Raw genomic sequence first — 15260 nt, forward strand, 5'->3', positions numbered from 1 at the left:
CCAGGACCCCCCTTGTTAATTTGCATTTTTATGTAACTTTGGGTCTCACCCTAAGTTACTAGGGGAATCCAGACGTGGACCCCTTGCTCACTACTCTTAGAGAGGCACAGCTCCTCCCTACTGATGAGGTCCAACCAGACTGAAACACGTGTCTGGGGATGCTGTTGGTACTCTTGTTTAGAGGAGAATTGCCTAGCATTTCGGTGCTGGACTGCCCCAGGGCAGGACAAAGACTGATATGTTTGGGATATTTCTTCTCTGTGAAAGATGGTGAGCTAAAGACTCTGGGTAAGTCTCTTGTAACCAGGACTAATGTCTGGTTAACGCAGCAGCGCCAGGCCGATCGGGATGGCCGGAACCTTTGTAGCAGGCAGGCCGCTTCCTCTCAGCGGGCGGGGGCCTCCTTATCCTCCTCACCCCCAAGGGCACGGTGGTGTCTCCCGCCAACCACGCAGGTCCCGACTTCTTCAAAGGGACACTGCGCTACTCTCAGTCCTCCCAGATGGAAGTCGGTGCCGGGGTTATTCGCCCTGCAGCTGCAGCGCTCCGAAGTTGGGTCTCCCTGAGGGTGGGATGAGGCAGATGGTGCACCCTCATGTGGCCCGCCCGCTGCGGCTTCCCCGCGGGTGAGGGCCCCCCCCTCGCTTTCTGCTCCGCTTCTCCTTGCCGGTGTGGGGGCAGCCCACCACTGCTAGCACTGGTCCGGGCCCAATGAAAATCTCAGGCGGCAGTCGCCACCACTCACCGCGGCAGGGCTTGGGGAGTCCGCCGCCTCAGGTGCCAGCTCCAATCAGCTGTGCCAGAGCCATTGTTCTCTTAGCCTGGGGGGCTCCGAAGGGGCACTCTGAGTTCCCACAATCACAGGAGCCAATTTGGGGAAAAACAAGTGCTGCTATTCGCTATATCTCTGCAATTTAAAAGTGCTGCTATTCGCTATATCTCTGCAATTTGGCTTAGGCAGGGGACGGAGCACAGCAGTCAGGCAGCCATTTTGATTGTGCCTCCGCGTGGCCTCCCACACACATGTATTCTAACCCTCCTGATTATATTCCCATTCCTTGTACTTCTGTCCCCAGAAGGCGTTCCCCGTTAGGGCACTGAGGCCATACTAATAGGGAAAAGGATTTATAAATGACCTACTACTACTAAAGAACGTACAATGGATAAGAAATCAGATTTGATAGGAAGCAGTGAGCTTCTTACAATGGAGTAAGTTTGCAGAACATTCTGACCAGAGGAGGACGGGAGGGGGGAGGGGAGTCCTGGTTACAAGAGACTTACCATTCTGACCAGGTTGTGGAGGGGAGTAAATGGAACAGTCACCGGGGACATATAAGTGTACATACATAGATTAAGGACAACCAAAATCGGACATTTTTAAGTGCAGGTGAAAACTAATTTGTCAAAATAATGTAATAGTTAACAATCTGAACCACCAATTGAAATATATTAAGCAATAAAAGAAAAACGTTAAATAAAATGCAAGCCAAATTGTAAAATACTCAAAAGAGCCGTGTTCTTTGAAAGTAACTTGTCTTCTCTTTGCAGACAGCAAGTTTCCTCCATCAGTGACAAAAATATGTTCATACCGCTGACCACAAGATGTCGCTATGATAATCTGTGTCTCGTGCTTAAACGTCCGGGACTACTCTGAGACAGTCTTGCTTACGTTTCACCGGTTACAGAGCGGAAGAACCCAATCAGGTCCTGGAAGATTACAAAATGTGTCTAATCATAATAATTTCTCCATAAGCGTTATACTTTCAATAGTAGCTATCTCCACATTTTGTTTGGTAACGGTTCTTTTTGCTAGATATTTTAAGAGGAGATTACAGCTCTCACTGTCTTTTTCGCAAAAGTTTCCCCCTACCCGTAGGGTCCTGTTGTACGTTCCTGGCAGGTCCTTATTAAAACTCCCAGTAGCCTTAGCGCTCTCTCTTCCTTCAGCCTCTCGACTGAGCAGGCGGACGTTTTCGAGCCGGTGAGTAAAATCTGCCGCCATCCCCGGAATAAGGTGAAAGGCTTAACCCAATCTTTTGGGAGGTTGTTCGTGGAGATATTTCATAATGTGGGTACTTGATATTTGTAGGGTTTCGGGGTTTTCCAGAGTGTAGCATTGGAAGGAGCTGAATGGCGAGCGGGTAGAAAATGCGCCTGTTCTTCTCTGAGTTGACAACCGAGTGCCGTGCCTAGCCTCCTGAAGGTTGCTTTATGAACGAGCGCCTTGTACATCGGTACGGTTTAATCGGCGTTATATTAACGTCCCGTGGGCGCTTCGGTGTAGGGTGTGGGTCGTGCTGCTTTTCTTTTGACAGCCTCATGCGGGCCTGGTTTAATAGAGCTGGCGAGGCGCCTATGTGCATCGAGAGGCTCGCCATCTTCCTACGCTTTTCTTTGTAAGCGACTTTTTTTAGTGGCAAATGCACGCGGTTAACAGCAGTCCAGAGAAAGAAAAGTGAAAACCTGGACTGAAGTGACGGCGCCAGGCATTGGCCCCCTGAGCCCTCTACAGTGGTAATTCTTTGCGGAACTCGCTGTATGTGTAAGCACTATAGGCACTGCGGCTACAGCAGTGCTGACGCACCAACATTAAGGTGTTGAGCGCTCGTCAAGGTGCACCGTCCCCAGGATTGACTTTAATTTGACTCTGTTGGCATCTTGCTCAGTAGATGGAAGCTCAGAATCGAGAGCTGTCAGTATGGGCTGCCTTTAACGCATGCAGTCATCATCCTTGCCCAAAATCGAGCTCTACCGTTCAGCTTGGCACGCTGACGAGCATGGAATACGCCCTTATAGGTTATTTATTTGGATTTATAAAGCGCCCAGCGGCTCGGAAGCATCGTGGCGCCGTTTCGGATTAGTCACTTAATGCATGGTTATGACGGTTGTCACAGAGGCAATTATAGACATTCAATAAGTGTCGAAGGCGTTCCAGGGGAACAATGTTGGGGTTTCGCGAATTGTGTATCGCTCCGGCAGCGCTCGGTACCATTAGATAGATACTTGCTTTCTGAACAAGCATAGTTGACCATTTTACTGTGGTACTTAACTACCCCGTTATGTAGCAGCGACTTGGTTTACATATTGTGGCACTCCTGCACTCTTGTTTCCCCATTAGTTCTAAAACTGCCTTGGGTTTCTTATGTTCATTCAAGCTCATGTTTAGCAGGTTCCTATAGCCCATACCTGCCTACATTTAAAAATCAAAATTCCTGAGATTTATGCCCCACCCACACAAGACTCCGCCCATCTGCACAAGGCTCCGCCCACACGCACAAAAGGTAAACACGGTTGTTGTAGGCTTCAGTTTCCTTACTATAGCATTGAAAATAATTCATTCAATGCTATAGTAAGCAAAACTGAAGCAGGCTGAAGGCGCTGCAGCCTTCATAATAGTACTTTCAATCAATGCCATTGGATTGAAAGCACTATAATTACGGCGGCGGCGCCTTCAGTTTTCTTACTATAGCACTGAAAAACATTCATTCAATGCAATGGTAAGCAAACTGAAGACGCCGCCGCGCCGAAATAATGCTGCTTTCAATCCATGTAATTGGATTGAAAGCAGCATTATTTCTGCTGCGTCGTCCCCTTCATTTTGCTTACTATAGCATTGAATTAATGATTTTGGTAAGCAAAATGAACGTGGCACCGCCGCCGTAATAATACTGCTTTGAATCCAATGATATGGATTGAAAGCACTATTACGGGGCTCAGGGGCAGCATTGAGAGCCGTTTCCGGGTCACGGCCACTTCTCCACCCGATTGGCTAACGGTGGCAGCCAATCAGGTGGAGAATATGACGGGACCGGAAAGAATCTCAAAATTCCTGAGATTCACGGGACTTTTCCGGAGACCCGGAGAAATGCTTAAAATTCCGGAGTCTCCGGAAAAATTCCGGAGGTTAGGCAGGTATGCTATAGCCAGTTCAACGTCGACGTTCCAGTCGAAATACAGTAGTTTTCGCTGTAACTGCGTGCTTCCACGTTGCATTTTACCTTCGGAGAGTTGGTACAGTGAGCAGAATTGCAGGGCCACATCTGACGTGTACCTTCCGTTTTGAGTTTGTTTTAGAGCGCTTGACTGTTTTGTTTTAATTTGCTCACTGAGTTGAGTGAGTCTCGGTGGCAGTCAAGTCTGTTCTGCAGAACATATCTGTTCCGATTCTTGTAGGTTGGCACATTGTTAGAACTTCTTCGTCTCCCACGCGTTCGCCCTGCATGAATACCTGTGAGTCTGTTCCTTCTGGAATGCTTCCCTTTGGAATGTTTTGTGAAGGCCCCTAGAGATTGTGTATGTCAGTTGAGCCTGGGCTAGTGTGCTGAGGGTGGTTGATGTTTATTCCATGCACTTACCTACTTGTGTTCCCACTAAGCTCTTACCTGAATGTGATACCTCAACATGAGTGAAGAGCGCAGCCCGCCCTACCTGAGGTTCCTGGCTCATTTCCCTCAAGAGTACCATTAAAACACAGCTACTTCTGAATGGCAGTAAACAAGACTAGATTGTACTCATTGTGATTTTGCTTTTCTCCAGAATTCTGCTCCTTAGGTGAAGTCGTGTTAATAGCTCAGTAGATAAAGCTTGTTACCTTTTAGTTTAATGCCTAAACGTGCCTTGATGCCACCTATGGTGGACCACGCTTACTGCGTATTTTGAGATGAGTGGTTTAGACGATGGCACTAGCCCAGTGAGTTCTTTTTTTTCTTCTCTCCTTTGATGTATCTAATGTTTAAAAGACGGGCTGGCATGTTAAACCTCTCGTTGTAGCTGGAGAGCTTGTGGTGCTTTTCCAGCTTTGACACTGAGGTAGAGACAAGCAGAGGAAAACCCATTCCATGACTAGCTCTGTGAGTGGTTAGCAAGTGGAAGACAATCTGCAACAATTGCTGGTGTGTGAATGCTATGTACGATTCATATGCTTCCTTCTACCGCTTGTTAATAAAACGTTCGTTAACTGTAATGCCTTAAGACATTTAGTCGGTGATGCAACTTCAAAGACTTTGCTATAAACACGAACGGTGGTGGTTAAATACTTATGTAGGGAGCTCTCATTCAATCTTTTTACCCCGCCTGTCATTCAGTTAGGGTACAACCAACCATTGGCCAGTCGGTGAAGACCGAAATGCTCCATTAGGACTCATGACGATACTGATTTTGTAAATGGGCTTGGGACTTCTGTAACCGTACAGACGGACTAAGCTGGAATATAAGCTACCCCAGTGGTTGTGAAAGCCAGACTTCTGAAATATGGTTGTCTGGTTGCAAGAAAGGTGGAGCCTGTGTGATGGTTATTGGTGGCTTTGTGTTGAAAGTATGGACATTCCTTACTGTGGGCAAACTTGTGATTTGTTTAATTATCTTACTCCAGAAACGGTTTCCCCAGAAATTGAAAATTAGGTCGAGTCAAGAACTTCTATTATGTTGATACAGGTTTTTGTTTACCAGCGCTAATGCTGATCGATCACATGTGTGGGCATAGACCTGCTTGATGATTCAGTAGATATACTTACGGTACTGGAGACGTTAATGGAAGAGTTGGTGCAGTAGAGTCTTTCTGCAGATTGTTCATTTTCTCTCCCTGGGAGGCTGCCCTTGATTCTTAAGAATCCAGCATATATCTTCCAGGACCCTATAATTAATGTTAAGGGACATTTGTACCGCACACTCGCCACCGGAGTGGTCCCCTGGTTAGTGGGAGGAAGCTGGAAAAGTGCAAGAAAGCAGTAATGTGCTGATGGCCGCCTCAGTCCGGTGGTTGGTTGGGCCTGAGGTGTTTGCGGCTGGTAGTCGTCGTGTACTGTTCGAGTTTTTTTTTTTAAAAAAAAAAAGTGTAGTGAGTTTGTGCGGTTTGTTTTGCTGTAGGCTTGCGGTGGTTTGGAGTTTTGAGAGGTGTATGCGGACGGGGGAAATTAGTGGAATAGTTTCTTTAGCATCTCCTGAATTGACGGGTTGGGCGTGCGTAATCTCTCCAGATGGGAGTGCGGGGGCAGCGTGCACCTCTCCTCATCTTGGCCCGGCATTCAAGGTCCCTTTCACATCTCGCTTCCCCCTCCCACTTGTATGGCCAGTGTTCAGAACTCAGTTAATGTGGTGATTGGCAATATCCCTACGATTCCATCACACTGGTACCTAGCAGCAGCTAAGGGGCTAGCGAAGATGTTGGATCTGATTGGCTGGGGTTGTTGACTCCATCTCCATGGGTGCCGTTTCTTTTTCGGTTTTCAGTTTGTCTGTGGTGTGGGAAGTCGGGTTTTTAGTAATTTTCTGAATTTTAGGGGATCTTTGGTATTTCTTTTGGGATGTTCCAGATTTTTGCAGTTAAGTGGTAGGAAGTGCCTCTGGGTTTTTTCTTAAGGTATGGTTTTAATTCCAGGTGGATTTTGTTGCTTGGCCTGAGTCCTTGGCTTGTAGATTATTTTCTTTTGTGGGAATTCTGCTCCTTGTCCAGATTGCCCTGTGCATTATGCACATTGTTTTGAAGGTGATGCAATGTTTTACTGGGAGCCAGTGTAGTGTTTTTAGGGCAGGAGTGATGTCTCTTGGATAGTTTGAGTAGTATGGCTTCTGTATTTTGGATCAGTTGTAGTTTCTTCTGGAGATATTCTGGTGTTCCGAGGTAGAGGCTGTTTGCCTAGTCGATTCTTGACATGAGGGTGATGATAGTGTTTTGTGCGTGAAGGAGGAAAGATAGGATTCTTGCCGTGTGGAGGAGGATGAAATATTTCTTGGCGTTGCATTACTTTGCGGTTCTAAGGACTCCCAGATTTTTTTTTACTACCTTAGATGGTGATGGTGCAGTTCCTATTTCCGTTGGACACGAGAATGGTGGGAAACTCATACAATGTAGTTCCAACACATACACAGAAGTAGGGTATATATTCTCTTGTTTGGGTTACAAGTGAAAAGTGACAAATGTACAGCCCAAAGAATTGTGAGAACCATTGTGAACAGACTTCACAATTTGAAGCAAGAGTGGCCCCAATATGTTGCTAGATATACCATGCCTTATTGAAGATGGACCCTTGGGGGTTTTGGTACACACTGCAGCAGCTCAGTATAACAAGTAGAAATACTTGGAGGCACCTTCCCATTCCAAGGCACCAAAATTCGCCTCGCTCCAGCAAAAGTCCCCCAGCATGCAACCAATACATCCCTGTAAATTCATAGCTACCGCAGAATTCGATGGCAGAACTATAATGGTCTGCAGTCATGAAAAGAACCTGGACCATTGGGGTCGTTAAATCGCCAGCTAAGAACACCACTCGTAAGAGACGCATATGCCCTATTGAGTTTAAAATGTGAGTTTCATGCGAATTACTAGATGCCCTCTTGCTACAGGAGCAACCTCCCATTGAGCGTCAAAGCAGACCCATTATCATGCGCCCACTTTTCAGACTACAATATTATTCATTGCTCTTGTGCATCCCAGGTAAGGTTTGTAAAGCAATGGGCAGGTTTGTCTGAATGATTGTTATGCGTTGTAACGAATTTATTTTACATGGGCAGTCAAAATCAAATGGGAGTCAAGACTTTTCTTTTCAGTTTATGAAAAGACAAGGGTTTCATGCTCTTTCTGTCATGGGCTCTTGACAGTCACAGGCTGCTTCCTATTAGAGCTATTCAATCTGAGCTAGTAACGTTAATCTGGGGCTTAATGGTATGCACAATTTGATAGCCTTGACTTAATGTTTGTGAATGTCTGTAAGCTCAAAATCAGCATAGCAATGACTGCCTATATCGGTTGTTAGGCCATGCAGTGTTTAAAATGTATATTCAAGTTGGGGCTTCCTTGTTGAAGCCTGCATGTTCAGTCCTAGTAGGAAGATGGTTATCATGATTCGATGGAAATTATAACCTAGGCCGTCCTCTGACATAGTTGAGTATTAAGTATTTTATTGGTGGTTCAGGATACTGAATACCACAGATCGGGCATGATCGATGAGGTTACTGAAACTTATCCATATACCAGTGAAGATAATTGGTCTTGATCTGTGACAATTCTGCTCCACTTGTGTTGGTGAAATCCAGACTGCCTCATTCACATACAGTGCTGGGTTTCAGCAAAATATTGTAACATCCGTTTCAGGGTTTTGCCAGAAATTGAGCCTCGACTATAGGGCGATGGTGGCTGAATGAGGTTACTTGTTTCAAAAGGATGGACTATTCAATAGCGGGGTTTAAAGGCCATCTGTGAGATCCATACATGAGATGTATCTGCATATGTATTAATGAATACCATTGTATGTTATTGTATCGTTTTTTCAAGACTGTTCATGAGTGGGATAGGGATTCAGCGGCCAAGAATTAATCATGTTTTATTGAACAGTTAGACTAACTTGTTAGTTGAAACTCGTAAAGAAAAGTCAATTTGATATTCATTGAGCAGGATTTTGAATATAGCAAGTACTGGCGATAATAGTAGAGGGTGGAAAGTGTGGTGCCCGTGTATTGCCATCAGGCCAAGCATATAAGAACGTACAATCAATAAGAAATCGGTGACTGGGAGTCGTAAGCTTCTTGCAGTGGGGTGAGTTTGAGGGACTTTCTGGCTAGGTTGTGAAGGGGAGTAAATGGAATGGGACAATGACCAGCTGTGCTAGAGTGGAGGCAGTCTGGCACAGAGGCAGGTGGAGGGGGTGGGGGAGGTAAACTAGCAGGCTGAGGGGTACTGGGGTGAGGGCGTCTACATTTTGTTTTTTTTTCCACACATCTGTGTGGACAGTTTCTCGAATGTCCCGTAGAGGCCAGCCTGGTGACGGTATGGAGAAGTAGGTGTGAAGTGTTTGCAGGAGGCACTTTTGGGGTGACCAAAGAGCATGCTGGCACACTATTCTAGTTTAGGGAAGACACGAGTGGTTAAGAGATGCTTGGTGGTGTTAAAAGAAAGGAGGTGCTTGATTAGCCTAATATGGAGGTGAGGTGCTGTTCCAGTTTTGGAGACGAAAGGTGAGAAGGGTCATACATACAGTTAGAGTTCTAGCTGACAGATCAGGGTGTGAGGTGGGAACTGGATAGAGGAAGAAATGAACAGTTTTGGCAGGGAAGAATAGACCTCTGTTTTGTCTAAGTTAACATCAGAGCGTAGCCATCCAATATTTTAATGGCAGAAAGACAGTTGGCCATTTTGATGGAAATCCGAGTTCAGGCAAAGACTATTTGCGTGTCATCCTCAGTTTGTAAGCAAACCCAAACGAGATTAGTGCCACGAGTGGAGGTGGAAAGAGGAGCGGAGGTGGAAAGAGGAGCGGACCTAAAATGGAGCCTTGTGGGACACCAACAGCTCAGAGGAGTGAGTTGAGGTGTTGGATACAGAATTGGTGAGGTGCAAGGTAGGATTCAATCCAGACAAGTGCTCGATCGCGAATCCCAATAGAGAATTAAGGACATTGGAGTGATCGACCGGTCAAGGGACTAAGGTTAAAGTGCTTATGGAGGTGATTAATTTAGACACATTCATGGGGGCAGTTTCCGCATATATTTTATATCGTGTATTTTTATTATTTTGCATACATGCCGAATGTTGCTTCAACATGGCTCAAGATTTTTTTGCCTGATGAAAAATAAACTGGAGGGGGGAGAAATTGCTAATGTGGGGGGTGGTTTGCAACCCTCCCGCCATTGCCATATTGATATCGGGATATTGTCAGATATTAAGTTTGAATGTAAGGAGTTTGCACTTGTGCCTATTGTAAATGTGTTCTAGAGCTGGTTATACATGCAGCCCAGCCCCTAAGGCGCTTGCAGGGCTTAATTTAAGGGCAAACATTTATTCCCTAGGTTATCTTGTAGCTACATTCTATGTTGTCGCTGCTACTGGGCTGTATGAAATTAATAACTGCTTTCTATTTCCCTAAAGCAATCATGGCTGCCTTAAGACCTCTTATCAAACCGAAGATACTCAAGAAAAGAACCAAGAAGTTCATTCGTCACCAGTCTGATCGTTATGTTAAGATTAAGGTACGTATTTAACTGCTATTCTCTCGCTTTGGGACATTTTGAGTTTTGGGTTGTCCTATATGGTTTGTCTTTGAAAATGTCCTTTGATCCAGAGTTGAAAATGGCCTGCGAGATGAGCATAGGTGTCGCTGCAATGCACACAGCTCGGGTGTCTTAAAGCGGTTTCAAACATTGGGGTGTTTCTAGTGTGTATAATGGAACTGCTTTGGCATTGTGCACCAAACCTTTTAGGTGAGTGAAGGTTATTTTAATTTGGTCCTTCGTGTGAATGTATTGGTATGTTGCGGTTCCAATTTGAGCTGAATGTCCTACTGTTTTTACAAAAGCTGCTACCGAGCTGCAAACTAATACTAGGTGTTAACTGTATGCCAGTTTGAGAACTAAAGGATAGCACTTCTTTAATATACCACCTCAGCGAGGTGGGGCGCACACAAGGCCATTTAGCATTGTGGTTGCAATACTGGCAATAACTCCTTGGTTCTCTTCTGGTGGTGGGTGTAAAGTGGTGAGGTTGGCAAGGAGGAAACTCCTGTAACACAAGCCAAGGGACTGGAGGGCTGCAAGATTTTAACAGTAGCATCATGTGATGCACTTTCGTAGGGAAGGCTGGCCTTGGTCTGAGGTGCACAATGAGTGTAGTACAGAGAAGCCTTGCTTGTCGTGGCCTCTACATGAAAGTGGTTACGTTACTTTGCTTGCAGATTTAGTTTCGCCATCTGTTTCAAAAACGTGAGTAACACATTTTATTTTTGTTTCCAGCGAAATTGGCGTAAACCAAGGGGTATTGATAACCGAGTTCGCAGGAGGTTTAAGGGACAGATTCTGATGCCCAACATTGGTTACGGTAGCGATAAACGGACCAAGCACATGTTACCGTCTGGATTCCGCAAGTTTCTGGTACACAACGTGAAGGAACTGGAAGTGCTCATGATGAGTAACAAGTAAGCATACTTGTTCTGTTCTTAATATTTACTTAAACCAGTTCTGGTATGCTTAACACGAGGGTTCATATGGTAGGACTCTGCATAAAAAATACTTGTATATTTTTATACTGTGACTGGAACTTAGTAAATTGTTACTTCCAGTTGTCATGTATGTATTAGTTTCCAGAACTGGTATTTGACAGAAATGCGAAGAAACTGTTCTCACTGGCACACCTTGTTTCTGGGGCGGGAAATGTGTGGTCGGTCTAAGCTGGGCAAATCGTTTGACCTCCTCTCGGCCACTCAGAATGTTTAGGGTGCAGTCAACTACAAGTATTGGCTGCATTCTGAACATTCCAACTTAAAAAAGCAGAAGGGGGAAATGATGCTTTCCTTGCAAGATGTCCTTCAACAAGACCCTTATTATCGAAGATGAACCATTTATTTCCAGCAGCATATCTGCATGCACCAGAAAGTGGAACCATGAGATTGCTTTTTCTTAGAGAACGGTTACTTTTGCACCACCCCTAGTGAATGCTCATGGTCCACCCATGCTTAAACGTATGAAGACAAGCTTCTTATTTACATATTTCAAAATAACCACATTGAATTTACTATGTCACTGTACTTTACTGGCGCATCTCCCACAAAATAAGCATTTGGAAAACACATTAAAATGCGACATGTATTGCAGTAAAATGTGCTTAGCCTCGGGCCATAACTTGGAAGTTTTTTCTCGCCCCATAGTAATGAACACTCCTGCCAATAGGGCTGCGGCGGCTTCTGGCATTCTCTGGACTCCCTTGCACTTCATGGATTAAGTTTAGTCCTAAATAAAACTAGCATTGGCATAAATGGGTCTGGGTTTTGTACGAAATTTCAAGTCACGGGCCCTGCCCTAGGCGGAGTGTGCTCTGCGTGTTTGCGTTTTTGCAGGTTCGTTGTGGGGTAGAGGACATCTGCTTAATATACTAAAGCAAGTCAACTGGGCACATCTGACGAGTAACAGAGAAATCGGACTTGCTTAGAATAAGTTGGTTTCCATAGTTTAAAAAAAAAAAATCCTAGGCCTACATCAGGGACCACGTTGTTGTTGGTTTCGAACAGGGTTAACCTGCTGCCGTTTCTTTTCGATGGCTAAATCATTTTGTCTCTTGCAACAGACGCTTTTGATCACTCCGTTTCAACGTAACCATTTAATAGATTACTAAAAATTAAATCTTGTAATTGGTACCCTATAAAGATCACAAATGAAACACTTGTCCGGGTGGTGGGAAAATAAAATTATGCCCTTCAGTTATTTGCTTCGTTAATAGTAGCTTGCAAGGTAAAATTGAGTCCTAATAAACTGCATGTTTAAAAGGGCAAATTGGCACGCAAATTTTGGGGAGTATTTGGGTAAAACGTGTCTTGGAATACTGAAACATCCGAGGTTAAAAGTAGTGGCTGCATATTGCTTAACTGGTTTGATGTAGGTTTATTTTGGATATATGACCGGTTCCTCCCAACAATAATTTTTAAGAACTCGCCATAAATGTAAGCAAAACTAAGGGTAGTTTTCTTGATGCTCAGTTAGAATGCAACTCTGAAGCCAGAGGTCATGGACGGGTCCTGTTGTGCATGTCAAATATTTTTGCACATTTACAACTGACTATACGACTGGTTGGCAATAAAATGAAGGGTAGTAGTGGGAGTAGTTCGAATGATGGTCTATTTGTATTACCTATATTAACAATGGCATTTATCTTGAAGGTGTTCTGTCTTACACCTACACAAAGGGTTGTTGCCTCCTCACATTACCCAAAGCTTAACTTTGATTTTACCGTTCATTGCAATGTGGTGTATTCTCATGTGTGTAGGTCACTGATTTACTGTGTTTTTGTTTTAGGTCTTTTTGTGCAGAGATCGCCCACAATGTTTCATCCAAAAACCGCAAGACCATCGTAGAGAGGGCTGCTCAGCTCGCCATCAAACTCACAAATCCAAACGCCAGATTGCGCAGCGAGGAGAACGAGTAGACTGTCCCCTTGTCTGTGCAGCTGTTAAATAAAAAACTGTAAACTCCAAAAGTTTTCGAATTTATACAGTAACTCATGGATCATTGCTGGCTTGTTTATGATGGGTGAATCGCCCAACACAAATGGCTTTAATTCCATGTAAGCCAACAAAAGTGCATTTCGCCCTCTGCTATCCACTGCAAATTGTGTGCACTATGGCCTTTTTTCTTTATGGTTGTATGGATAATTGCTGCTCACATCCAACTTTGGCTGCATTATATGGACAAGCGAAAAACGGTACCATCTTGGTTTGAGAATGCCCACGGATCAACTCATTTTAAACAATTATGCTCTGAACCATTTTTTCGACTTAGTTAAAAAAGATTGCTCACAGTGAGGCATTACGTCCCTGCTGCTTTTATCATGGCTTTGTGCTGGTTATCACTTAAGGACTAAGGGGATTTTAGTTAATGTACATTGTTAGCCTTTCAGAGGCTGGTGCCCTTGTTTTTTTTTTTTTTGTCCCACGTATGCTCTCTTCCGTCTGACTTGGGTGCTTGGTAGGGAAAGGCTCCTGAGACGGCATAGTTGGCTCTGTATATTATGGTACTTGAAAATGGGTAGAAGTCGAAAGACGGAGCAACGCTGTCGGTTAAAAATCTGAATGCATGCAGGACTTGGTTTGCTGAAAGTTGTGACCTGCCAATTGCTTTTACACTTTTTGGCTGGTAATAGTTATTGGAACTTCCAGGTACAGCATACCTGTCTAACCTCCGGAATTTTTCCGGAGACTCCGGAATTTTAAGCCTTTCTCCGGGTCTCCGGAAAAGTCCTGTGAATCTCAGGAATTTTGAGATTCTTTCCGGATCCCGTCATATTCTCCACCTGATTGGCTGCCGCCGGTAGCCAATCGGGTGGAGAAGTGGCCGGGACCCGGAAACGGCGCTCAATGCGACCCCTGCAATAGTGCTTTCAATCCATATAATTGGATTGAAAGCAGTATTACGGCGGCGGTGCCACGTTCATTTTGCTTACCAAAATCATTCATTCAATGCTATAGTTAGCAAAATGAAGGCGGCACCGCAGCAGTAATAATGCGGCTTTCAATCCAGTGACATGGATTAAAAGCAGCATTATTTCGGCAGTGGCGGCGCCTTCAGTTTGCTTACTATAGCATTGAATGAATTATTTTCAATGCTATAGTAAGCAAACAAGCATACAACAACCGAGTTTACCTGTTGGGCGTGTGGGCGGAGCCATGTGCAAATGGGCGGAGTCTTGTGTGGCTGTGGGCGGGGCATAAATCTCAGGAATTTTGATTTTCAAATGTAGGCAGGTATGAGGTACAGGCTGCTTGATTTTAAGGCAAGTTGTATTTGAGAGCACGTGCGTTTTTTTTTTTTGTTTTTTTTTAGTGCCCATAGTCCCAGTCCACTTGCCATTTCAGCACAGTGCCTCGTGGGTTTATTTTTGTATGCCCCAAACTTTACAAGTTTAAGTTGGCTGGCTATTTTATCCACTAGTGTGCAGATTACACTAGTTTCCCCATGTCGTTCATAATTGATGGCCTGACTGCCATAGAAGCCTCCTTTTTTTTCATTTTGAATATCTGAAAATGAAGTCTCCCCATAGTTGAAGGTGTTTTAGGTAGTGACTTTCCTCAACCGTTTCCTTAATGGGCGAGTACACGCCTGATTTTCAGGACCATAAGCACTCGTGAGCTTCTTTAAGCAGAAGCTTATATACATTGGTGTACTCCCAGGTCCTCAACCGTTTCCTTAATGGGCGAGTACACGCCTGTTTTTCAGGACCATAAGCGCTCGTGAGCTTCTTTAAGCAGAAGCTTATATACGTTGGTGTACTCCCAGGTTACTACAGGGTGTTTTTTAGTATGTTTGACATCCAATTGTATTGGCATTTTATCAAGACAAAACATCTTGGCCATTAAGCTTTTCCCCCTACAAACCAAACCTTTAAACCAATCCTGTCTTCACCCCTAATGCTTTGTTGTCCCCACAGTGCTTGGACACCAAACAGCTCTTTTTCAATCCGGTTTCTCCTGGGTACGCTTGTATGAGAAAAGGAGGAACCTTCGCAACACCACCTGGTGCAATCTTCTCCCCCCCCTCCATGAACTCCTAGACCAGTTCATCTGCTTTTGCCCTGTCGCCCTCAGTATCTGACCAGGACTCGTCCATAAGGTGGGTGAGATACTCCATACCATGACGCGGGTCTTCGAGACCCACTCCTGTTCCACCAGCATTCAAGGGCTTTTCCACAGTTGGGCCAGGCAGCATCTCCTGAAGCAGATGTTCCTGCTGCATCTCTTGCTCCTCTTGTACTTTCACCACAAAGAATGAGCCACAGTGAGGGCTCCCTC

General features: G+C 44.8%; 1 protein-coding gene across 2 annotated transcripts; it reads left to right on the forward strand.

The window, feature by feature from the left end:
- The first annotated feature begins 1703 nt into the window (after positions 1-1703).
- Positions 1704-12952, forward strand: LOC138566323 (large ribosomal subunit protein eL32). Of its 2 annotated transcripts, none has more exons than XM_069643456.1 (4): positions 1704-1981; positions 9860-9960; positions 10720-10901; positions 12772-12952. In XM_069643456.1, the coding sequence occupies exons 2-4, from the start codon at positions 9865-9867 to the stop codon at positions 12899-12901; spliced, it is 408 nt and encodes a 135-aa protein (XP_069499557.1). In that variant the 5' UTR covers positions 1704-1981; positions 9860-9864; the 3' UTR covers positions 12902-12952. The 2 variants fall into 2 exon arrangements, with proteins under 2 accessions (XP_069499557.1, XP_069499558.1); XM_069643457.1 differs by having other exon boundaries at positions 1975-2014.
- Positions 12953-15260: the final 2308 nt, after the last annotated feature.

Source organism: Ambystoma mexicanum, chromosome 2p, assembly GCF_040938575.1.
Source record: "Ambystoma mexicanum isolate Mex_15411 chromosome 2p, UKY_AmexF1_1, whole genome shotgun sequence".
Taxonomy (NCBI): domain Eukaryota; kingdom Metazoa; phylum Chordata; class Amphibia; order Caudata; family Ambystomatidae; genus Ambystoma; species Ambystoma mexicanum.

What these genes read in the sequence shown, in the direction of transcription:
- LOC138566323 (XM_069643456.1), top strand. Translation starts at nt 9,865, where the DNA reads ATGGCTGCCTTAAGACCTCTTATCAAACCGAAGATACTCAAGAAAAGA. An exon ending in ATCGTTATGTTAAGATTAAG is followed by an intron (nt 9,961 to 10,719) that starts GTACGTATTTAA and finishes TTTTGTTTCCAG; the next exon opens with CGAAATTGGCGTAAACCAAG. An exon ending in GTGCTCATGATGAGTAACAA is followed by an intron (nt 10,902 to 12,771) that starts GTAAGCATACTT and finishes TTTTTGTTTTAG; the next exon opens with GTCTTTTTGTGCAGAGATCG.